Raw genomic sequence first — 24,741 nt, forward strand, 5'->3', positions numbered from 1 at the left:
GCGCAATGTGTGACTGTGCTTGGGTTGTCTGTGCATCGTTGCCTTAGAAGGACAAGAATCTCAGAACCTGGAGGACACTCAAGTGCCACCATCTGGTATAATAACTCCTTGCACTTCTGTAGCGCTTCTCTGGACCCTCCACTCAGAGCTCTTTACACGTCATGGGGATCCCCTCCACCCCCACCAGTGTGTACCCCCACCTGGATGATGCTCCAGTCCTCTCCCAGCTCTCAGTGGGGAGGAGAGCAGAGTGATGAGGCCAGTTCAGAGACGGGGGTTATTAGGAGGCCATGATGGGTAAAGACCAGGAGGAGATTTGACCAGGACACTGGGGTAACACCCCTACTCTTCTCGAGAAACACCCCGGGATTGTTAATGACCTCAGAGAGTCAGGACCTCAGTTTTACATCTCATCTGAAGGACAGTGCCTGTTTACAGTGTAGTGTCCCCTTCACTGTACTGGGGCATTAGGACCCACACAGACCGCAGGGTGAGCGCCCCCTGCTGGCCCCACTAACACCTCTTCCAGCTGCAGCCTCAGCTCTCCCAGGAGTCTCCCCTCCAGGTACTGGCTAGGCTCTCACTGCTGGGCTCCAGGGGGGCAGGGAGAGGGGAGAGCGAGGGGCTCAGTCTCAGCCCATGTCTCTCTTGCGCTGTGTGCAGTATGCCTTCGCTGCTCGGTTGCGTGACCACTTGCGTGACCACTGGCGATCAGGAGCTCCTCCTCACCCCTGACCCGGGACTCCTCTCCCTGTGCGAGCCTGGAATGACACTCCTCCTCGCAGCAGACACTGCTGCTCCCAGCATCCTTTTCCGGTTTCCCCCCGCTGAGATCGGGAGACCAGGGTCCGAGCTCCGAGGCTGGGGTCCTACAGGGAGTTCACCTCACCTAGAGAAACGCGTGGAGGGGGGTCTGGGGCACCATGTCCTTCGGTCGCAGACTGTGAGCGGCTCTCTGTGAAAGCGGGATCGTACAAGTGCCCTGTTTTGTATCCTGAATCTATGGACTCGGGATCAGAAGGCTCCCAGACCCCTCAGTCCACGGTGATGCCACAGGAGGGGCACTGAGGGATCGGGCTGGGTCTCGTCCCGCGGCTGCTCTGCCTGTGGTCAAGCCGACTGGCCGCTGGCAGCGCCCCCCGGTGGGCGGGCCATCCCTCCGTGACCCGAGTGCTGCGGGCGCGCCGGTTAGTCCTGCTGTCGTGGCGCCGAGCCCACATCGCGCGTGCAGGCAGCGGCTGTCTCCTCCGGAAAGCGAGGCGCGCAGGAGAGGCAGCCTGCTTCCAAGAGGCCAGAGAAAAACAAACAAAACAGCCCCTTATCGCTCGTCTCCTGTCCGGGGAGTGTCCCGGGAGCTGTGCCGGGGGCTGTGCCGGGGGCGCGCGCGATGCCCGGATCTCTCCGCGGGCGGTGGCGGCGGATGTCGGGGAGCAGGGAGCTGATAAGCCCCAGGGGCAGGGGCCTGTTGTCTCCGCGGGGGCGATCAGCGTGGCGGCTCTGCAGCAGGAAGGGGTGTTTCCTCTCCCTGCCGCGGATACTGGAGACGTTGACAGTCGCACAGGCAGACGGTTTGTTTTCTCCGCAGTGGATGAAGTTTCGTGGTTCTGGGAAGAGAGGGGGGCGGGCGTGTTGGGACAGGTGCGCGATCTGTGACGGCATTCCCTCTCGGTTTTCCGAGCTGACGGTGCCCAGCGGGCACGGCTGCCGCCCCAGCCAGGTGGGGCAAAAGGGGGGAGAGGAAGAGGGGGGAGGGGGGAGGAGGGAGGAAGGTGAAGGACCTAGCCAGGGTCTCTCGCTGAGCCTCATGACCGGCAGAAGGAACCGCAGGGAGACTCTGTCCCCCATATCAACATTCATACCAGAAGGCAGACGCCCCCTCCGATCTCCGCCCGTCTGCCACGCTGTCACACTCTTGAGTGTCATCAGTATCACTCCAGCGGCGCACGCCTCGCTCTCACCCTGCCCTGTGTACCGAGCCAGCTTCCTGGCCCTGGGAGGGAAGAGAGGGAGGGGGGCTGGGAAGTGCTGTGCCCTGTGATTCGGGCTTGTGGGTTTCTGAGTGTGCAGGCGTGTGTTCGCGCGTGACTGAAGTCTCGCACAACGGCTGCTCGTGAGATACATACCCAGTGCTCCAGTCGTTAATGAAATCCCACTTGTGATTTGGTATAATCCAGAGGCACACTGCCAGCCCACAGAGTTGATTGATTCTTGAGTGATGGGTGCGCTGGGAGTCCCAGTTTAAGAAATCATGTTGGGGTTGTTGGCACCAGCAGACTCCAGCATTGCCCCAGGTACAGGGTACAGGAGGAGGTGATACCCTGTTCTCCGAGGCTGCAGGAATATTCCCAGAGGATGATCCTGGAGTGGCTGTGGTATATCGGAATCTGAATGAAGTCCTGAAGCAGATTGTTCTGTACGCTCATCTTGGGATTTGTGTTCCCAGTACGACCCGGACAGGAAGTTCTGGCCTGTCCGCTCTGGGAATTTTGGGTGCGGGGGGTGGAGGGGGACCTGGCAGCCGTCTCGTCTCCGTGTATGGCCTTGACCTCTGACCTCCAGGATGTGTGTGTGTTGGTGGCGCGTGAGTGAGGAGCAGACGGAGTGTATTATTTCCTGAGCTTCCTGCTCTCTTCCTCTGCTGCTGTGCAGATTGGGTTCGCCAGCGCCCGCCCCAGCTCGGGGAACGTGCCGCGGTCACGGTCTGCGGATGATCGCTTCCAGTCCTTCTTGAACGTGTGGAAATGAGGCTTTCGAAACCTCCTGGGACTCCTTCAAAACCAGTCTAGCTGGGGTTCAGTCTCCCACTTACACATCAAACAGACGAGATCAAACAGATTGCCGAATATCCTGCATTTGTTAGACACTGCATAAGACCCAGGCTTAGCGACTTGGTGTTTAGATATTGCTCTCCTCTCATCTTGAAGGTAGCAGGATTTTATTAATCTTGCAACTGACGGGGGGCACATCATGCCTGATAGCTCTGAAAGCTTGTGTGGGAAAGGGATCGTGTGTTATAGGCTGGATAAGTCAGCCGTGGTCTTTTCAGCTCCTTGAAGGGGCAGCCAAGCTCTGACTTGCCTGTGCTGTGAGAAGGGTTCAGTTCCGAAATCAAGTTCTTGCTTGCTGACGTGCTGAAGTTCTGGCTCAGGTGGAAAAATGCTTTTTTTGGTTCGTAAAATAGTACAAATGCCCCGTATCATTGACAATCGTATTGGGATACCTCATCATGCCCGACTGGTGGATCATTTTATATCAAGTACACTGCACATAACGTATTTTTACTGCTTGTTTCGTATGTATTGTGTCAAAGTGATTTTCAAGACTTTCAAAATGTGGGACTAGTTTGGTGCTAGTGTGGGTAAGATGAGCACATGAGCACTGAGAAAGTACAAGAGCTGTAGAGGTGAAGTTATTTGGGTTATCTGTGCCTTTCTGTGGCTGCCTGTGATGTGAGCTGCTGTCTCTGGTCTCCGGACACTCAGACGCACAGGCAGTGTGGAAGAACCGCTGCTGCACTGTATGTCTGTGCTCCCAGACTGACTCCTGTAATGTTCTTCATTTCAGTTCAGTTCAAGAAGCTTTATCGGCATGACCAATGAATAAATGAGTGTTGCCAAAGCATATACAATTAACACAACATCTAGAGACATTTACAATACAGACCAATCATAATACATTTACATACAGACATAGAGATGCTCTGAAAGACAGGCTCACTGTTCCTCAGGCTGGGACAGGAGATCACACACTGTATTATTATTATTGAGAGACAGGCTCACTGTTCCTCAGGCTGGGAAAGGAGATCACACACTGTGTTATTATTATTGAGAGACAGGCTCACTGTCTGTTCCTCAGGCTGGGACAGGAGATCACACCTGTATTATTATTATTGAGAGACAGGCTCACTGTCTGTTCCTCAGGCTGGGACAGGAGATCACACACTGTATTATTATTATTGAGAGACGGGCTCACTGTCTGTTCCTCAGGCTGGGACAGGAGATCACACACTGTATTATTATTATTGAGAGACGGGCTCACTGTCTGTTCCTCAGGCTGGGACAGGAGATCACACACTGTATTATTATTATTGAGAGACAGGCTCACTGTCTGTTCCTCAGGCTGGGACAGGAGATCACACACTGTATTATTATTATTGAGAGACAGGCTCACTGTCTGTTCCTCAGGCTGGGACAGGAGATCACACACTGTATTATTATTATTGAGAGACAGGCTCACTGTTCCTCAGGCTGGGACAGGAGATCACACACTGTATTATTATTATTGAGAGACAGGCTCACTGTCTGTTCCTCAGGCTGGGACAGGAGATCACACACTGTATTATTATTATTGAAAGACAGGCTCAATTCCCTCCTCCCTCTCCCAGTAGGATTGGGAGTTGCTGTGATTATGGCAGGTGTCGGAATTCTGGGATTAGATGTGTAAATTTGGGAAAGAATGTTTCTCTAATCCCAGAATATTTGTCGCAGTGCAGTAGGCAGTGCACCTCTGTCTATTTCTCCCTGTTGGCAGTGGGAGCACAGCCTGTCCTCTCTGGGCAGCCAGGTCTGCCTGTGTCCAGTGTCTGTGGTCTGATTCTCTTTCTGATTTAAGATGACGGATCTCGTGTCCTGTTTACTCTGAATTTGTCTGGCCTCTGTGTCTTTCAAAGATGACATACTGTTGATGCTACGGTGTTGTTACACGCTGTGCGCTGGGACTGTGGTCTTGCGGGTGAACTGGTATCTGTCTCTGCAGCGGCTGGTTCCTTCATTTTCTGTGTAGAGGGAAGAGCTCGGTGAAGTTGGACCCCTACAGACAGCACAAACGATAAAACCCCCTCATTCGTTAGTGCTGCGTTTGTGCTGTTGAAAGTAACTTCCCAGCTTCTTTTTTTCCCGAGATATAGCGCCTTCTTTTTGGGGGGTGTGAAGTCACTCAGCACCCCTACAACGTCGTAGGGAAACCAAACCGGTCTCGTTCGTTAGTGCTGCGTTTGCTGCTCTCATTTCCGACATATAGCACCTTGGTTTTCCGGTGATCACGTGACCGTGCACGGTGCCTTTGACCTCCAGTGACAACGTCTGCCGAGTTCAAGCGTCTGTTACCGGTGCGAGAGTAACAGTCCTGCAGTTGTTCCTCTGTTTGCCCGGGTAGGGGGCGGCGGTGGATTTTGCATTTAATATCGGTGTCTTCTGTCCGTTTGTGTGAGCAGGAAAATTAAATTTGTCACGAATATCACATACCTAATCAGAAGAGTTGCGGGTGTAGTCTCAAAAAGCGAACACCAGCAAACAATTGCATGTTCTTACTAGGGGCGTATGTCCCAGGCCTACCCAATCAGTCCAAAGAAATTTAAGATTTTATTTCTCTTGTTTGCGTTACATGATTTGCTTTTTAATGTTACTTGTTTGCTTTTTTCATCGTTTGTGATTTGCGATTGGCTCGCTGTATCTTTTGTGACCAATAAGAAAGTGATGTAAATGTAGGGGGCGGTGCATGCGTAGCCGTAGCCTAATTGGCTGTCGTTGTCGTCAGACGCTCTTAGAGCTCTCTAGCGCCGCGTTTTTGGTTTATTAGCCAACGTGGCGAATCAAATGCATATATCTACGTTTTTCTGTAGATGGCCAGACCAGTCCCGACACCAGTAAGACACATGAGATGCTACAGGCGTCTTGGGTTTGAGGAGGACAGCCTGGCTTCCCGAGCACAAGCGGCAGTGCGCGCGTTTGCTTGTAGCGGCTCGATACACGCTCCACCTGCAGGAGCTGAGCACGCAGAGGAGCTCAGATTTCTCCTGTAAACAATGACAAGTTTGGAATGCATGAATAACATTGAGACAATATTGACGGATAGATGCGGGTGTGCATTTTACAGATAACTATTCATATCGCCTCTAAATGCCCTGCAGTATTTGTAAGTGAAAGTATGTATTTGACGCTTTTATTAGCAGATGAATTGGTACGATGATTTGGTTAGCACTGTAATGCGACTATAACAATTCAGTGTTAAGTCTTCTGGGAAGTCACGAATTTCCAAATTAGGTGTCTTTTGGCATTGAAAATAGAATACTAATTTGGGTTTCATACAAGTTCAAAAGCACCAAGAAGGATCAAACAAGATCTTCAGAACTTAATATTTTAATACCTTGGCAGTTTTTATTCTTATGGCGCCTCACTCGATATTATCCTTATTGCGATCCATTTACTCCAACCTCTGAAACCCTTACGTGTCTGCACGTTCTGGTATGTTATGCTCAGGTCCGCTGAATATTTAAAGGCGAGGTAAAAGTTCCGTGAAGCTGGCTCCCTACACACATCACACACGATGAAACCCGCCTCAATCGTTACTGCTACGTTTGTGCCGGTTTGTGCCGTTGAAAGTAGCGTTTGTGCTGCTTTCGTTCTCGAGATAAAGCGCCTTGTTTTTCCGGTGATCACGGGACCATGCGCGGTGACTTTGACCTCCAGTGACCCGGTCTGCCGAGTTCTGTTACAGTTTAGCTCGAACCCTTAACATTTCAAAGACTATATCCATAAACATAGGAGCCTCCTTAGAAGTGAATAATATAACAAGTTAACCATCTATGACATAAACCTGTGGTTGTAATGCATGTAAATCACCGTGGTGGTGAGATCTATGGTTTTTATTTTCTGATATTTTTTTTCCCTTTTCTTTCCCTACCGTGACACGCTGTTGCCAAACGTGTAACTGTGGGATACCATCGGACAAGACCTCCGCAGCATGTCATGATAGGGACCTCATGTATATCGCATGTATATCGGCAGTGTATATCACGAATGGCGCCTTGCTTCCATGCCACCCTGGCACCGCTGTCGCAACCAAGGTCTCATATCAGGACAATGATATACCCAGATAGGATGAGTCGCGATATATGAACTTTGTGTTGCAAAATGGGGTCAGCATATCGTGTCAGGGTATGTCCTATCGCAACATATGGACTGCATGTCGCGACATGGGGGCGGGGCATTTTTTGCCGGGTAAGTCATATCGCGATATGCGGGCTTCATGTCGCGACATGGGGGCGGGGCATTTTTGCCGGGGTAGGTCATAACGCGATATGCGGGCTTCTTGTCGCGACATGGGGGCGGGGCATTTTTGCCGGGGTAGGTCATATCGCAATATATGGACTTAATGTCGTGACAGATAGTGGCACCATGACCGCGATGCGCCAGTCGAAATGGGTAAATACATATTTTATTTGCAATATAACTGTCTCCCCTGCTTTCTGTAATGAAAACATGGTATTTGAACAATTGTAATCGTATATTTAAGGTAGGGGAAACACCTTCTGCTTTGAACTTCAAAAATGAATAGAAATATAAAGTCTATGATCATTATATTATTATGCACGTGCTCTGAATTTAGTTTTTTATCGTTTAATTTTATCGATCTTGAAACTAATACCTAAGAATGTGAATATGGGCTCTCGTGTTGTGCCAGCGGTAATGTGGAAACTGGTGTCTCTTCACCAATGAAAGGAGTACACAAGCAATACATTCTCGAGAACATGGTTAAAAATTAAAAGAAAACACCTAACCCAATGAACTAACATAGTAACTCCTCCCTAAATGTTAGACTGTCTATTCGTGTAAAGGTTGCAAAGTCTGGGGTCAACTGATCAAAAGATCTGGTGTTGACTTTGCTGTTTTGTACGTCACAGTGACGGCACAGCCAGGAAAAGAAGGCGCAACTCTTCTGATCAGGGTGTGATATTCGTGACAAATTTAATTTTCCTGCTCACACAAACGCACAGAAGACACCGATAATAAATGCAAAATCCGCCGCCGCCGCCGCCCGCCACCCGGGCAAACAGAAGAACACAACTGCAGAACTATTACTCTCGCACCGGTAACAGACGCGTGAAATCGGCACTGGAGGTCAAAGGCACCGCGCATGGTCCCGTGATCACCGGGAAAACAAGGCGCTATATCTCGGGAACAAAAGCAGCACAAACGAATGAGGGGGGTTTCATCGTTTGTGCTGACGGTAGGGGTCCAACGTCAACGAGCTTCAACGAGCTATTGGCCTGCAGTGTGTTCAGTAGCTCAGTGTGTGTGTGTGAGTGCAGGGCTGTGCTGTGTCCAGTAGCTCAGCAGTAAGTATCTGGTGGTCTTTCGTGCTCTGGCAGTACTCTGATGTGTTTCACCCAGCTGGATACTGTGCATGAAACCCCTGCAGATGCTTCAAGCACTTCATTCACAGCACGGGGGCGCTCCGAGCGCACTGACTCGGCGGGACTGGACTGCCGCTGGTGAACGCGCAGTCCAGTCGATGTGTTCTGCGGTATCGTGCCACAGCTCCTGCTGGACTCTCAACATGCTCCTGCAGCCCAACAGCAAGAAGCTCTCGTGTCAGAATGATGAAAGCGCTCCATAATTCTGCTCTCTCGTCTCTGTGTGCGGCAGGTGTCTGCTGGGGTCCCGGGACAGGCCTGTGGAGCGAGCGTGCGCTATGGACTCCAGTCTGGGGGCCCTGCCTCGGCTCGTGTGCCTCAGTCTGAGCCTGGCCTCCATCCTCGGCTGCTCATGTAAGAGGGGCAGTGGGAGGGGGGGTCTCTCTGTCCGTCGCCGGAGGGTCCACTGTGATCGCTGTGATTGCCCAGAGCCCCCACACAGACACACAGACCGGGCTGCACTGTCCTCACAGCGGTGTGAGTGTGAGTGTGGGTGTGAGTGTGGGTGTGAGTGTGGGTGTGAGTGTGGGTGTGAGTGTGGGTGTGGGTGTGGGTGTGGGTGTGAGTGTGAGTGTGAGTGTGGGTGTGGGTGTGAGTGTGAGTGTGAGTGTGGGTGTGGGTGTGGGTGTGGGTGTGGGTGTGGGTGTGAGTGTGAGTGTGAGTGTGGGTGTGGGTGTGGGTGTGAGTGTGAGTGTGAGTGTGAGTGTGAGTGTGAGTGTGGGTGTGGGTGTGGGTGTGGGTGTGGGTGTGGGTGTGAGTGTGAGTGTGAGTGTGAGTGTGGGTGTGGGTGTGGGTGTGGGTGTGGGTGTGGGTGTGGGTGAGTGTCCGGATGCTCTGACTGCAGCCCCGCCTGTCTCCTGCCCAGGTGCCCGGCTGTCGTTCCGAGAGGAGCCCGTCTCTGCCACCCAGCGGCCGGGGGGGCCCGTGCTCCTGCGCTGCTCGGCACAGCCCGAAGAGGCGCGGGTGTCCTGGCTGTGGGAGGGACGCCCGCTGGACCCCGCGGCCCTGCCCCCCGAGCTGGAGCTGAGGCCCGGCGCGCTCGCCATCCGCGCTCTGCACCCGCCACACACTGGCCGCTACTTCTGCGTTGCCCAGCTCGGGAGCAGGGCCATCGCCAGCCGGAACGCCCACATCACCATCGCAGGTACAGGCAGCCCACACACGCCAAGTGCCATGCACACACCCTGCCCACTCCTGCTGCAGCACACACACACACACACACACACACACACACACACACACACACACACACGCCGAGTGCAGAGTTGACCCGCTGTCTCTTGGCAGAGATCTCGGCGTTCAGGGATCTGCCCCGGCGGCTGGTGAAGGCGGAGGAGGGCGGCACGGCGCTGATCCGGTGCCAGCTTCCTCCGAGCACCCCTCCGGCTGTGCCGCGGTTCAGGGTTCGGGGGCAGTGGCTGGAGCAGTCCACAGGTACGGTCTTGGGAGGGCTGGTCCCAGGTGCGCGTGGCCGAGGGGCGGGAGGGAGAGAGGAGGCTGTAGGTCGCACTCTCACCTCTGATGAAGTAGGGCCCATCTGGGGGTTTCTCATCTTCTGCGTTTCTCCTGACTTTACGGGGCGAACAAGTTAGAAATGGCTTCCCCCCACGCGGCCCGCTCTCACCTGCCCTTCCCCTCCTCCTGCCAGGAGACTTCTTCATTTTTCCGTCTGGGAGCCTTCAGATCCGGGCCGTGTCGCCCCAGCACCAGGGCACGTACAGGTGTGGGGCGCACAACCCGGTGACCCAGGAGACCAGGCTGGAGCCCCACGGCCAGAGGCTGGCAGTCACACGTGAGTCCGGCCCCTGTTCTCCCTGCGCCGGCGCTCTGGGGGGCGGGGACAGCCGGCCCTGACTCCTCCCACTGTCTGTCCCCCCGCCAGGCCCGGCCGACCCCGCCACCCCCGCCCCCCTGCGGATAGTGTACCCCACCTCCCCGCAGACGGTGTCCGTGGTCAAGGCGCAGCCCCTGGTCCTGGAGTGCATCGTGGCGGGACGGCCCGCCCCCGCCGTGCACTGGACCCGGGAGGGGCGGCAGGTGGCTCTCGGGCCGGGCCGGAGGCTGCAGCACCACAGCCTGGTCCTGGACAGCGCGGCGAGGAGCGACGGGGGCGCCTACCGCTGCTCGGCGCGGGACCAGACGGGCAGGGTGGTCAGCGCTGATTACACCGTGGAAGTGCTCGGTGAGTGGCGGGCCGTGGCCGAGCCGTGCGTCCCGTCTCGGAACCCTGTCCTCTGCGCAGGGCTTCCACCATGTGGCACAGCCCGACAGCATCATCCTGTCCGGCCTGTTGGCTCCTGCATCGTTTGGGTTTCCGGTCCATTTCAAGCTGTCTCTCTTTTTCCCCCTCTCTTCCTCTCTTTCCCTCGCCTCCCTTCAACAGAGCCGGCCTCGGTGTCACAGGGACTGTCGGACTGGTCTGTGTCTGTGGGCTCGTCTGTGAACTTCACCTGCGCGTCCAGGGGAAACCCCGCCCCCAACATCACCTGGCTGCTGGACTCCGCCCCCCTCGCGCCCTCGCCCCGCCTCCAGCTCTCCGGCTCCTCCCTCCACATCGCCTCTGCAGGGCCCCAGGACCAGGGCGTGTACCAGTGCCTTGTGGACAACGGGATTGGCTCTGCCCAGTCCTCTGGGATGCTCGCCGTCCAATCAGGTGCCGTCCCATTTGTTCCGATTCTGAAATGACAAGGATGACGCAAAAGCCTGAAGATTCATTAGAACTTCTGGGGGCAAATGAAAATACATTCATTGGCAAAAAAAAAGGGAAATATTTTCATTGGTTACGGAAATAAATGTTCATCAGTCTGCTGATAAGTTTAAACAATGATTTAGAGCTGAAAACGCCCATCAGCCCTTCCTGGAAGTGTTTCTGGGTCGAGGCAGAGGTGGGGGAGGAGGCTGGGCTCTGGTATGTTAATGGCCCAGGAGAGGAATGTGGGACAGCTGGGCTCGGGTCCTGGTGTAGAGTTACTGGCTTGAGGCTAGTTTGTTTTGTAAGATAAACCCAACAGCCTGGACCAGTGCCCTGGACACTCGGATACCTCTCCTCTGTTTTCATCCTCTTATTGTTGCGTTTATTTACTTTCTTTTTCTGTATGGGATGTTTTTGTGTTTATCTTGTTGTGTCTGAATTTCTTCGAGCACCTTCCCAGCAGCGCGGAGGAGATGAGCGGAGACTGAGCTGTACAAACACTATTTAATACAGCGATGTGTAAAAGAACGTTTTACAGAAGAAGATATAGTCCTCACCAAGTCCAGATAAATCTAACCACATGTGACAAGAAACACACACGTCTTACTTTGTCGTTATTTAGCATGGACCCTTTCTAAATCGTTTTATTTAATGGTGAGAGTTCAGTTCTCTTGGCAAGTATTGGCCTTAAAAACAAAGGAGCTGGTCATTGATTTAAGAGAAAATGCACCCCCCCCCCCAGCCTACTGTAATTAAAGGTCAGAGAGTCAGAATGGTCAATGACGTCAAGTACTGGAGCTGCTCACAGACAGACAGACAGTTGGGACCAATGTTGCGAAACTAAGCTATTCCAAGGTAGATAGAACCATCCTAACACTTTTCTACAAGTTTTTTTATTGAAAGCGTATTAAAAACACCGTCTCACCTGCTGGTTTGGTAACATCAGTACCATTGATTGTAATAGGCTGGGAAAAATTAGTCAAAATAAGAAGCAGGTCCACTGGGGCAAATCAGATCGCTTTCAATATCCTCTTCAAGCAGGGTGACAAAGAAAGCAGAGCGCGTTATGGATTGTGTCTCACCCTTCCACTGTGAGTTCACTCCAACGCCTCTGTGTCCCAGGTGAAACTAACAGATACAGGGAGTCTTCATCCCCACTGCAACATCTCTTTCAAACAATGTGTCCTCACTGTCTTCTCTTGCTTGGTTGTTAGTTCTGTCCGTCTGTCATTGTGTTGTTATGTTGCGAGTGTGCTGTAAAACGAATTTCACAAAGGAGACAAAGCTTGAACTGAATGACTAAACAGAATAATCGGCCAACAGTCGGTAGGCTTGTGTGAAAAAGCGAGTGCATCCTTACTGCTGCCACATCGGCTGAGAAGGGAATGACCAGGTGCTGCTGGACAAGTGCACAAGATTAGCTGATCATGAGGAGCTGAACCTGTATATCAGATCAGAACCTGGCAGTCTGGTCTGGGTGTTCAGGTTTGTGGGTCAGAAGATATCGATAGCGGTCTCAGAGACAGGATTGTTGCTGCTCTTCAGTCTAGGAAGGGTGCCTTAATGTATCCTATTTAATAATATATTTAATATATTCCCCATCCTTCATTCCTTATTGACAATCAGTGACAGGTGTAGTTAGAACATGTAAAGTTGAAAGAAAAACAAGCTTGGATTTTGTCAGGATTCACATTCTCTTAAACTATTTCTTTTGTGCTGTTACATGATTGTATTTTTTGTTAGTTAATTAATCCTGGAGTAAACCTCAGCATAGTCATTAGTGTTGAATAAAGAAAACTGAAAACTTGTTTCTTTTTTACAAAGTACCAAGGAATCTAACAGATTTTCTGCATTGTAGGGGTTCCTTATATTCCTGGTTTCTGGACTGCACTGCCCTAGCACATGTCCGTCTTTGTGGAAATGATCGCTTTATATCTGAAACCCTTCCCAGCAGCTAATAACAATACTCTTCTGCTTGATTGACAGCACCCTTGGAGACCAGCACAGTGGGTGTGGCTCCCGAAGCTCCGCCTTCAGCTCACCCTGTCCAGAGTGATGAGGGGGAGGAGCCACCTGCACAGGAGGAGGGGCTAGGAGGCAGCCTGGCCCCACCCACAGAGAGGACCAGCGACACGCCCACCCCTGAAGCGCCAATCATCACCAGCCCCCCACAGACTCACAAGCCGGACGTGTACGACCTGGAGTGGCGGGCCGGCCGGGACTGGGGCAGCCCCATCATTGCCTACTTCGTGAAGTACCGAAAGGTGGGTGTCCACAGGCGTGCGCCCCACGTTTCACCACTGTACCCCGTTCCACACTGTAGCCTGTATGCACCCTCCACTTCCCGGCTGCTCCAGACAGGTCCGCGTGAGCCTGTTGCAGCAGAGATGTTCTGAGTGATAAGAGTGAGCGATGTCTGGAAGAAAGGAGAGGCGATTGCCATGTAGCGGAGCCCTACAGCTGGTGGGGCAGCTGGTCCCTCCTGGCCTCCTGTCTCGTGTGCGTGGGGCTGTAGGCAGCAAGCTCCGTCACAGACGTCCAGACTCTGACAGCTCCTCTCTCCTCTCTCTCTCGTTTTGTTTTTGTGTGTTGTTTATTCTCATGTGGCATTGGCGTATGTGCTCGCTTGTGTGTGTGTCTGGCGTGTGCACTCGTGCGTGTGTGTGTGTCTGGCGTGTGCACTCGTGCGTGTGTGTGTGTCTGGCGTGTGCACTCGTGCGTGTGTGTGTGTCTGGCGTGTGCACTCGTGCGTGTGTGTGTGTCTGGCGTGTACGCTCGTGCGTGTGTGTGTGTCTGGCGTGTACGCTCGTGCGTGTGTGTGTGTCTGGCGTGTACGCTCGTGCGTGTGTGTGTCTGGCGTGTGCACTCGTGCGTGTGTGTGTGTCTGGCATGTGCGCTCGTGCATGTGTGTGTCTGGCGTGTGTGCTCGTGCGTGTGCGTGTGTGTGTGTGTCTGGCGTGTGCGCTCGTGTGTGTGTGTGTCTGGCGTGTGCGCTCATGCCTGTGTGTGTGTGTCTGGCGTGTGCGCTCGTGCCTGTGTGTGTGTGTCTGGCGTGTGCGCTCGTGCCTGTGTGTGTGTGTCTGGCGTGTGCGCTCGTGCGTGTGTGTGTGTCTGGCGTGTGCGCTCGTGCGTGTGTGTGTGTCTGGCGTGTGCGCTCGTGCGTGTGTGTGTGTCTGGCGTGTGTGCTCGTGCGTGCGTGTGTGTGTGTCTGGCGTGTGCGCTCGTGTGCGTGTGTCTGTGTCCTGCAGCTGGACGAGATGGGCACTGTGCTGGGAGGCTGGCACACGGTGCGGGTGCCGGGCAGCGAGAAGGCCCTGCGCCTGTCTGAGCTGGAGCCCTCCAGTCTGTACGAGGTCCTCATGGTGGCCAGGAGCGCCGGCGGGGACGGCCAGCCCGCCATGCTCACCTTCCGCACCGGCAAGGGTAGGTCCCAGGGGTGCTCCATACAGCACCCGACCGGCTGGGGGAAAGCAGAGCTTGAGGCCACTCCAGGGTGTCAGCTGGGCCACAAATCCACCACCGGGAACTAACTGGGAACATGCTGAGAGCCCTTGTGGCATCACCCTGCAGCTCCCAGCTGGCCGCCCACTGGAGCCCAGCAGTGAGAGCTTGGCCAGTACCTGGAGGGGAGGTGTCAGTGGGGCCAGCAGGGGGCACTATACTGTAAAAAAGGTGCCGTCCTTCAGATGAGATGTAAAACCGAGGTCTTGACTCTCTGTGGTCATTAGAAGTCCCAGGGCGTCTCTCGAAAAGAGCAAGGGTGTAAATTTCCCCCGGGTCTTTTCCCCTCATGGCCTCCTAATAGTCCCCAGCTCTGAGCTACCGAGGCAGAAGGCATGATGAACTACTCTGCTGGAAGACAGCTCTTCCGTGCAGGAGGGGTTACCTCTCGGGTATCAGCCGCCGCTGGGCTGAGCAGCAGTGACCAGCGTCTTCCTCTCCCTCTGTCTTCCTCTCCCTCGCTCCCCGCAGAGCGCAGCGGCCCCTCCAGCAGGAGCCCCCATCCGCAGGGCCCCTCTCCCCCTGCGGGCAGGCCCGAGAAGCTGCCCGCCAGCGAGGCCCTGAACACGCACTTCGGGGTGGTGGTGCACGACCGGGGTAAGTGTGTCTCGGGTCCGAGAGCGGGATTCTCCTCTGCGGTCCCGGCTCAGGGTTAGGGTTGGCACGGCAGGCCAGTAAGGGGCGCTGTTCCTCCAGTGCCATCTTTCAGATGGGATGTCAGTGGAGCTCCTGACTCTGGGACAGTAGAGACATTAGAGATGCCGGGCACTGCTCGTAACAGCAGGGGTGTCCACTCCAGTGTCCGGGCTGACCTCCTGAAGGGTCTGGACTCCCCAAAGCCCCCCTTCACCTCGATTCAGATGGCGCAGCATGGCTCTGGTGGGCTGTGGACTTCAGTATGAGGGCTGCATTGGATCAGCATCATGATGAAATGAGATGATAATGAATAATACTGAAATGTGTTGACTGTATTCTTTTGTGTTTATTACTGGGAAAGTGTTGTATAGTCTCATTTTACTCTCTGGACTGTTGATGAGGCCATGTTGACATAGTGTGACACAACACCAACCACAAGAGAGAGCCACCACAAACACACCGGTTCTGGGCAGCCAGTTCTTGCGACTCATGGCTTGTCCACACATCTTGCCTTGGAAGTGTTAGAGCATGAGGTCACTTCTCAAAAAGGCTGGCTTCCGCATTCAGCCAGTGTAAAGTGCGCAGACATGATGAGGATGATTACAGACATCTCTTGGTAGCAACATCACGCCATCATTTGGGGGTCTCAACACACCACGAGCTTCAGCTCATGCTTTTTTCCAAAGTGATGCTGTACACTGCTTCTGCTCAAGTGGTCTGACGGAGGTCTCTTAGTCAAGGGCACGAGAGCAGTGACCCACCCAGGATGTGAGTTCACAGCCCTGCCCACTGCTGTGTGTGTGTGGGTGTGGGTGTGTGTGTGTGGGTGTGTGTGTGGGTGTGTGTGTGGGTGTGGGTGTGTGTGTGTGTGTGTGTGCGTCTTCAGTTGCTTCTCACTAACCCCGTCTCTTGCACTCTCTCTCCCTGGCTCTCTGGGGCAGTGCCTGCACAGTGAGTACTCTTTGCTCCTACAGCATGCTTGTCCTGTGAGTGTAGTGTCTAGTTTGGTTCTTTATTTGGTGCTGTTTTTGTGTTTTTTACAACCTGAACATCTGTCTGAGTTAACAAGGGGAGGGCAGGGATAGATGCACATTTAAAATCTTAACAAGTTAAAGGTGGCAGAAACAGTGGAGCAATCTGACCCAGAGTGTACATTAAGCATCAGGGGAAACACGACACATTCATAGCGATATCAGGAACATGAGCAGATGTTTTGTTTCGGAGTGTCACTGAACAGATGTGACAGGTGAATTCTCTGGCCCTTCAGGGCCCAGTGTGACACTGCAGGACTAATCCTGGTCTCGCGGGGAGGCGGAGGACTGGGGGCAGGATGAGGGCTAGGGAGAGCAGTCAGACGAGAGATGCGCAGTGCGCCCGTGGCACGACTCAGCGAGAGACTGGACAGCCAGCTGGGTCTCTCACCTCGTCACCCGAGCTGCCAAAAAGCCCGTCAGCAATGTCCGCGTTGCCGTGGGAACATGGCCGCCGGCGCAGACTAGCGCCTCCTCTGGTGGGTCCCGGAGGCCGTCCACAGTCTCCGGAGCCGGGGAGGGGAACAGGAGTGAGGGTGCGAGAGAGCACAGTGATTGGCTGCAGATGCTCCCAGCCCCCTGATCGGTTCTCTCCTCCCCAGTGCCCGAGGCTCCAGACCGGCCCACCATCTCCATGGCGACGGAGAGCTCGGTGTACGTCACCTGGATCCCGCGGGCCAACGGCGGCTCCCCCATCACCGCCTTCCGGGTGGAGTACCGCAAGCAGGGCCGCAGCGCCGACTGGGTCCCTGCGGCCGACAACATCTCGCCGCTCAAGCTGTCCGTGGAGGTCCGGAGCCTGGAGCCAGGTGAGCCCGGCAGCGCGAGACAGAGGGGTTGGACCTGGCGCTTCCGAATTCTGCAGGGTTCAGACCGCGGGCGCGTCTCAAAGACCAGTAGTGTCCGAGTCAGAGCCCTGGGGGACGCCCCACACTCCCGGAGTGTCCGAGTCAGAGCCCTGGGGGACGCCCCACACTCCCGGAGTGTCCGAGTCAGAGCCCTGGGGGACGCCCCACACTCTGTAAGACTCTGGAAGGTCGTGACCTCAGGTTCTTCCTGCCTCATGCGGTCACCACTGTTCTGTTCCGAGACGCCTCTCTGTCCTCCTGTGTTCCAGGGGCAACGTACCGTTTCCGGGTGATCGCCATCAACACCTACGGGGAGAGTCCGCACAGTGCCCCCTCCAGGCCGTACCACGTGCCTGCGGTCAGCACGCACTTCACCACCCGTCCCATCGCCGGCCCCCACATCTCCTCCACCGACGCCGTTAGCGACACTCAGATCATCCTGCGCTGGACCGTAAGTGGACCGCGGGCTGGGCGTGGATTCAGGACTGTGATCCTCTTCCCGAGCTCGAGCGCTGTGTGCGCTCCTGCCGCTCCGGGGCTGTTGGCTCCTGAAGCGGGCCGATCCCACGGGATCGCAGGATCTCCGGCTGGGCGGAGGGGAGCTGTGGAGCCACGGGGACGTTGCCCTGCAGCAGAAGGCTGTTTTTCTCGCGGAAAGGCCGCTCTGAAGGAGGTCTCTGGGGCTCCACGCGCAGCTCAACGCATCACGCTTACACAGACCGTCAGACCTCCCATCAGACACCAGATAGTGTCCGCGGGGCCGGGGACAGGGGTTGTTCTTGAGGTGCTGACAAGAGCCAGAGACCGGCAGGACGGTTTCCCATGATCCCAGCCCCTCCATCACTCGCTCGTCAATCACCCCCTAATCTGCTCTTGCTGAGAGCCGTGATTCCCTAATCCCATTCCTGTGCCCTGTCTTTGTAATGAAAGCCTTATGACTTCTAAGAACATCGAATGGGCCCCAGATACAGAGAAAGGATCCCATCGCTTCAGAGGGATTATCATGATCATTATCCATGATAAGATCATTCCCCGCAGTCGACTGAGTACTGTCTGAGGACTGTCTCTGAGCCTCTCCATCTCTCTCCCCGCAGTACACACCCTCCAGCAACAACAACACCCCCATCCAGGGCTTCTACATCTACTACCGCCCCACGGACAGCGACAACGACAGCGACTACAAGAGGGACGTCGTGGAAGGTGAGGGCGCTGTGACCTCAGGCAGTGGAGGAGCTGGGCTCTTGAGCCAGGAGCCCTGCACTCACCTGGCGTCTCCTGGGGCTCGTTCCCACTCTCCTCTTAACGAGCCGAGTCCGCTCACTCTTCCCGGTCCTCCAGGACCTGCCCCCACTACAGAACCGGCTCAGCTGGGGGCGTGGTAGAGCCCAGCTTGGCCGATTGCTCTCGTGGCTTTTTACTTCTGACCACTCTGCGCGGAGTGTGTCTCCCACAATCCCCTTAACAAAGCGAGCACAGGTCTGAGAGAGCTCAGCGACCCCGAGACGCCAGCAGGAGGCGCTGTGGGAGAGGCGAAGAGGGCGGCTGCAGGATTCTGATGGGAAGAGTGCGAGTGCTGAAGGGCTGTGGGGGGCGTGGGGAGGGAGAGGTCAGCGAGGTCAGCTGCTGTGCCTGAGAGCAGGGCTGGGTAATGAGGCTTTAATGAATGACTGCCTCACTAATGGCCCTGAACTGAAACCCTACACCTGGCAGGACAGGCTCTCAGGTTGCAGTGAGGAATGTTAACAGCCTGTGTGCTGGGTCTTCTTCCCAGCCTGCTCTGCTCCCCGTCTCCCAGCCTGCTCTGCACCGACAGTCCCTTCACTCCCCCTTGCTCTTGCGCATCAGTGTGTTTCTGCAGCGGTGGTCACTGATAGTTATGTTTACACACACACGCACACACCACACACACACTCCACACACATACACCACACACCACACCCCCTGCACACACTCCACACACACACACACCGGTGAGTCTGTGTGGTGCAGTGTGTTGTAGGAAAGCTGGACGTCTCCAGGTCTCGTAGGAGAGCCTGTCTCCACCCCACACCCCCGAGACTGACGGACCAGGGGTGGGGGGTGAACTCACGAGAGGGAGACCGAGGAAAGTGAGGAGCACTACTGGAAGATGAGGGCAAGGAGAGACACATCCTAGAATTCCTGTACTCCTGTACTCTACCAGTGCCGCTCCGATTGCAAACCTAAACAGAACAGCACAGTTCTTACCTTCACACAGCGCTCTTCACTCCAAAGAGCCCCACACATCCTGCCACACAGCAGGGGCTTCTCCAGACCAGGGAGCAGTACCTCTGGCCACAGCAGCGTCAGGGTGGCAGTGAGCCTGGACCCCTCCGGAAGAGCAGTTTCATGTCTCCTCAATCTGGGACACTGGTTTGGACATTTGTGCCTGGAGGTTAGGTTCACCAGCACCACTCTGTTCCCTGGAGGTCTTCCCTGCACTGAGTAGACCCCTCCCTGCTTGCAGGAGGGTGAGGAGCAGGAAGGGACAGGCGGTCCTGGGCAAAGAGGGGTGAGGGCAGTGAGTGAAGAGGGGAGAGAGACCTGGTGTCAGTGGAGATAAGGAAGTGAGAGCAGAGAGAGACAGCGCACTTTCCGCTGCACTCCGAGAAACCCTCTGGGATTAGACAAACCCCATCCCTCAAATAACAACTCGGATCCCAGAACCGGCCACAATCCGAGCAGCTCTCTGAACAGAGCTGCAGCCCAGTGTGTGACCTCCTGTCCCAGCCGGGGGACCAGAGACTGGGCCTCTCAAATAATACTTTATTGTCGTAAATGTTTGTAATGTTTGTCCATGTTTTGCCAAGATGTTTTTGCTTTGGCAACACTGTAGATCATCAGTCAGGCTAATAGTGCTGGTTGAGTTTGATTCTGACAGCAGGCGTGAGGGAATGGAGCGAGAGGGGAGCTGAGGTCATTCCAGGCGCTGCTCAAGCCTTGACTCACAAGATGAAGTGGTCCTCTGTTCAGTATTTTCCGTGCAGAAGTGTCCCAGGCCACCTACAGCCTCTGGCTGTCGGCACGCGCTTTCCAGCCTGGCCTGGCCGCAGCTGAGAGTGCCTTCTGTCCAGAGCAGGCAGAGCGAGCGTGAGGCACAGCACGTGGTGCGACTGTCGTCATGGGCATCATAATGATCGTAATGATGATGCTCCAGTCCTCTCCCCACACACCAGCTCTCAGTGGGGAGGAGAGCATAGCGATGAGGCCAGTTCAGAGACGGGGGTTATTAGGAGGCCATGATGGGTAAAGACCAGGAGGAGATTTGACCAGGACACTGGGGTAACACCCCTACTCTTCTCGAGAAACACCCCGGGATTGTTAATGACCTCAGAGAGTCAGGACCTCGGTTTTATGTCTCATCTGAAGGACGGCGCCTGTTTACAGTGTAGTGTCCCCGTCACTGTATTTGGACCCACACAGACCGCAGGGTGAGCACCCCCTACTGGCACTCCTAAGTATCAGCACCACAGCCATCATACTTTCCTCTCCATTTGCTTGGGCCATTAAAGCTGCTTCCTGCTCTCTTAGGCTGAGGGAGTGCTCAGCGGTTCAGGGAGTGCTCAGAAGAGATGCCATGGCCAAGCTAAGCAACTTGGAATCCGCTCCAGTTCCTGAAAGACGTTGTTGGGAATGGAGGACACCAGTTCTCACATCTGCAGCTCCTCTCAGGCCCACTTGTCTGCCTGCATGTGTATCTGACCTGTTCTGTGAAATCCTTCAGTGAGCTCAGGTGGCCGGAGGGCTGTGTGAGGCTGGGAAGCTCTGAACTCATCCTTACCTCTGTTCCCAACAGGCAACAAGCAGTGGCACCTGATTGGCCAGCTGCAGCCCGAGACGTCCTATGACATCAAGATGCAGTGCTTCAACGATGGTGGAGAGAGCGAGTACAGCAACGTCATGATCTGTGAGACCAAAGGTGAGAGAGACAGGAGTGAACACGGGGAGGGATCTGGGAGAGACAGGAGTGAACACAGGGAGTGATCTGGGAAAGACAGCAGTGAACACAGGGAGTGATCTGTGATCTCAATCTCCTGCCTCTGCAGCCAGACAGGCCCCCGGCGTGTCTCCTGGAGGGGGGGCCGGAGCGGTGACGCCCCCAGGGCCCCCGGAGCGGGGGGGCGGCGGCGCAGGCGGTGTCCAGAGCCAGCGGGGAGGGGACATGCTGTACCTGATCGTGGGCAGCGTGCTGGGCGTGATGGTCCTCATCCTGCTGGCCTTCATCGCCATGTGCCTGTGGAGGAGCAGACAGCAGAGCAGCCTGCACAGTGAGTCCGGCGGCGCGCCGATCACGGCACAGCGCTATACAGACCCGCGCTGACCCCCGCCTCTCGCCCCGCAGAGTACGACCCTCCCGGGTACCTGTACCAGCCCGCGGAGATGAGCAGCCACGTCCTGGAGTACGCAGTGCTGCCCGGCACCAGCCACGCCAACGGCGGCCTGCGCCCTCTGCCCGGCGGCTGCCCGCACCTGCACCACAAGCTGCCCGGCGGCCCGCCGCTGCTGGCTGGCGCGCACCGCCCGCACAACGTGAGTGACCGGCCCGCCGCCCGCCTGCCCACCTGACCGGCCGTCTCGTCTGGCCGGCGGTCCGACCGGCTGCCTGCCTCGCTGGGCGCGTCCGGACCCCCGCCCAGGTGTAACCCTCTGCTCTTGATTGGCAGGGGGGCGGCGTGTACACGGCGCTGCCCCAGTCGGACCCCTCGGACTGTATGAGCTGCCAGAACTTCTGCAACAACAACAGGTGAGGGACCCCCGGCCAGCTCGCGCTTGACCGGCCTCCAGACCCCACCCAGCCTGCTGGCGAGGCCTGTGTTTATGGGGCTCGCGGCGGCACCGGGGGGCTCACAGATTGCTGTCTAGGAAACAGCTGGCCGTGCTGTCGGGGGGATATCCATGTCTCAGGACTGAAGGGAACCCCAGGAATCTTTCTCATCTGGGCAAGACAGTGGGGGTCCTGGTTGGCCCCACTATTCTGGCGCTTAAAGGGGAACCACAAGGCTATTTCCATATTTCAGGGATAGAAAGAATGAGCGTGGATGAGCGCATTTCAAACCACAATGAAAGTAAAATGTACACAGTCACTTGTAAAACCTCCAGTTTACATCACAGAATAGACATTCTGAGATTCAGACTGAGGCAACAGTACGTCTGGTGAGATGAAGCAGCCCTATTATAAACAAGCAGGCTTGTGAATCCAGCTCTTGACTGTAGCTCTTGACTTCCAGAAAGTTTTGCCAAAAAATACAACTTGCTTGTTAAGTCTGCATGCAGATCATGTTGAAATATTTCTGCAGTGAAATGTCTGCTGCACAACCTGTACTTATTCACTTGTACATCTCATTCCATTAGGACAATTACAGGGACTAGTGAGCAGGAAGGGCTACTTCTGTCACAATTCGGTGGAGAGCAGGGGTTTGTGTCAACATGGCGATCATACATACTCCACAAAGTTTGCGATTTTGAGCTTAATTCAGTATTTGTAAAAATGTGCGATACCTTTGATTAATCCATTTTGTTACTGAGATTTAAAAACTGGTCTGAGAAATCAGGACTGCAGCCCCCCTTCAGGTGTCTTCTGATATTTCGTCTGTAATCCTGATTTCCATGTTCAGCATCGATCTATGGCCCTGCTTTGACACACGAGGCCAGTGTTGAAGTAACGCACGCCCCCTGCTGAGATGTGAGCTGTGCCAGGAATTTTCATTTATTTTAAAACCTGAATGTTTCTCTCTAATGCTGCTTTTTTGGCTTTCCAGATGCTACACAAAGACCAACGGGACGTTCTCTAATGGCACTCTTCCCATGATGCATCACATGTCACCCTGCCAGCAGGATGGGCTGGAGATGATGCCCTTGGCTCATGTGACCCCGGGCTGCGACACCCCCACTGTCCCACAATGCCCAGGGGAACTGGGCGAGGGAGGGGAGAAAGGCAGCATGACCCTTCCGCCTTCCCAGCATTCCTGCTGCCAGGCAGGGGAATACTGCCAGCTAGGAGGGAGAGGTAAGAGAAGGGCATCATCATCATTTACAGGGGCAGCTGAAAAGAGTGAACCATCCCTGTGCTGTGCTGCTGTAGCCTCTGGATTGTGACTGTGCAGTGGAGATGGTCAGGTCTGGGCACGGAGTCCCACAGTTCTGCAGGTTTTCTGGTGACAGTCTAAAGGACACAGAAGGAACATGGAAGTGTGATCAAGTGGTTCTGTTTCTGATCACTTGGGCCAGTTCAGAGCTTCTCCAGACCTCAGGGGTGGGTCAGCTGGCAGATTATTTCCCCAGTGGAAAGAACAGCTGAATCTCCTGCTAGAAGTGCTCACTGGCACTGGCCACCACTAAAGATACTGATCCCGACCAGAGAGCATCAATGGCTCTGAACCAGTTGTCCGTCTTCCTGCCTGCTCCAGAAGGCCGGCAGCGCTCCCTGGCGTCTGTCACACCCCGGCCTGGGGGAGCACGGACAGTCTTCTGACCACACACGGGCCTTGGTGCTGTGAATTACACATCTCTCGCAAAACAAGAAAAGCTAGCATTGACCCCTGAAAAAAGTGCATATGAAAAAAGTGAGAAAAACAGACACATGTATTGTTCTTGGTATAATCAAAACACCTTTTGCTTTGCCTGGGGGTTTAGTCACTTCAGCGTCTTGAAGATAGTGTCCCATTCCTATGTAAACGAGACGTAGTTGGACAAGGAGCTTGCACAGTCAGGCCTGAGACCATCATCTCCCCGGTTCCCAACCAGACTCCCAGATCTGGGTTCTGTTGGGACCGGCTCAGAGAAGTTTCCCTGGTGAGGGCCACACGGACCCCGAGTCTGTCCCAGGGCAGCTGGGCCACGCAGTGCAGGAGTTCTGGACTCAGCTCTCAGTGTCGAACAGCGTCGAATTACTCAGGCTGTTCCTTTCCTCAAAGAGACAGGAAAAAACGACTCTGCACTGTGACGCCAAAGTGTTTTCGGGAGAGCTGGACACAGTGTGTCTTGTAAGTACTGAAGTGCTAAATACTTCAGCCGCTGCATCTGAAGAGTACCGAGATGCAGCACGATTGGAAATCCGTCTGCGTCGCCGGCCGCCGCCCTCGCGATTGTGCCGCTGGCCTGCTCCTCCTGACCGGCGAGTGTCGTGTCTCTGGCAGGTGAGGAGCTGCACTGTCGGGAGGCGGAGGGACCTGTGCTGGTGTGCTGGGAGACTCGGGGTCCGCCGGTCCTGGACTGTCCCGAGACGGCGGGCTGGATCTCCACAGGCACGGCCATGGACAGAGCCCTTGGGGACTTCTCACAGCCGGAGCTGCTGGAGACCTGAAGGTCTGCGGCCCAGGAGGCGCGGGGGTGTGAGTGGCTGTACAAGGACACAGGGAGCCCAGGAGCAGGAGGGAGGATCAGCGTGCACAAGCGAGGCAGGAAAACAGCAGTGACAACTTTTTAGACACTTATTTATTTTTTGTAGTAGTAAAATATTATTGCATATGAATGTATCTGTTTTAAGAAAAAAAGTTTGTCTTTTCTATTATTTATGCTTTTTGATGAGATTTTTTTATTTTTGTCTTCCACACAGTGGGGAGTTTAGCCTTTTTCTGTATAAAGTTTTGTAATAATATAAAGAGAAACTATGGAAGATACGAGCTTCTGTCATTTCCTCTTGTGGAAATCCGTGTGGCGTGTGGAAACACAGACGGCTAACAGAAATATATCGGATCTGTGTGGGCCTGCTGTTTGTGCTGGTGCCGGTGCTGTTAATCCTGGGCTGCTGCCATCAGCGGGGCGGCTGTCTCCTCTGCAGGTGCTCAAGAGGATGGAGAGAGGAGCATGGTGTTAAATGTC

At 54.9% G+C, this 24,741-nt stretch overlaps 1 protein-coding gene across 1 annotated transcript; it reads left to right on the plus strand.

Annotated features, from left to right (window-relative positions):
• The first annotated feature begins 923 nt into the window (after window positions 1–923).
• On the plus strand, window positions 924–24,537 carry cdon (cell adhesion associated, oncogene regulated). Its single transcript, XM_088620132.1, has 20 exons — window positions 924–943; window positions 1,116–1,568; window positions 8,427–8,548; window positions 9,060–9,338; window positions 9,482–9,628; window positions 9,843–9,986; window positions 10,077–10,376; window positions 10,578–10,847; window positions 12,873–13,150; window positions 14,135–14,309; window positions 14,859–14,984; window positions 16,657–16,863; window positions 17,172–17,353; window positions 17,997–18,102; window positions 20,717–20,839; window positions 20,967–21,188; window positions 21,263–21,450; window positions 21,585–21,664; window positions 22,680–22,927; window positions 24,057–24,537. The coding sequence occupies exons 1-20, from the start codon at window positions 924–926 to the stop codon at window positions 24,221–24,223; spliced, it is 3,837 nt and encodes a 1,278-aa protein (XP_088476258.1). The 3' UTR covers window positions 24,224–24,537.
• The last annotated feature ends 204 nt before the right edge of the window (window positions 24,538–24,741 follow it).

Source organism: Lepisosteus platostomus, chromosome 25, assembly GCF_059453375.1.
Source record: "Lepisosteus platostomus isolate fLepPlt1 chromosome 25, fLepPlt1.hap1, whole genome shotgun sequence".
NCBI lineage: Eukaryota > Metazoa > Chordata > Actinopteri > Semionotiformes > Lepisosteidae > Lepisosteus > Lepisosteus platostomus.

Coding starts and splice junctions, on each gene's coding strand:
- cdon (XM_088620132.1), top strand. CDS start 924: ATGTCCTTCGGTCGCAGACT. Junction 14,985..16,656: donor GGTGGTGGTGCACGACCGGG/GTAAGTGTGTCT, acceptor TCTCCTCCCCAG/TGCCCGAGGCTCCAGACCGG. Junction 22,928..24,056: donor CTGCCAGCTAGGAGGGAGAG/GTAAGAGAAGGG, acceptor TGTCTCTGGCAG/GTGAGGAGCTGCACTGTCGG.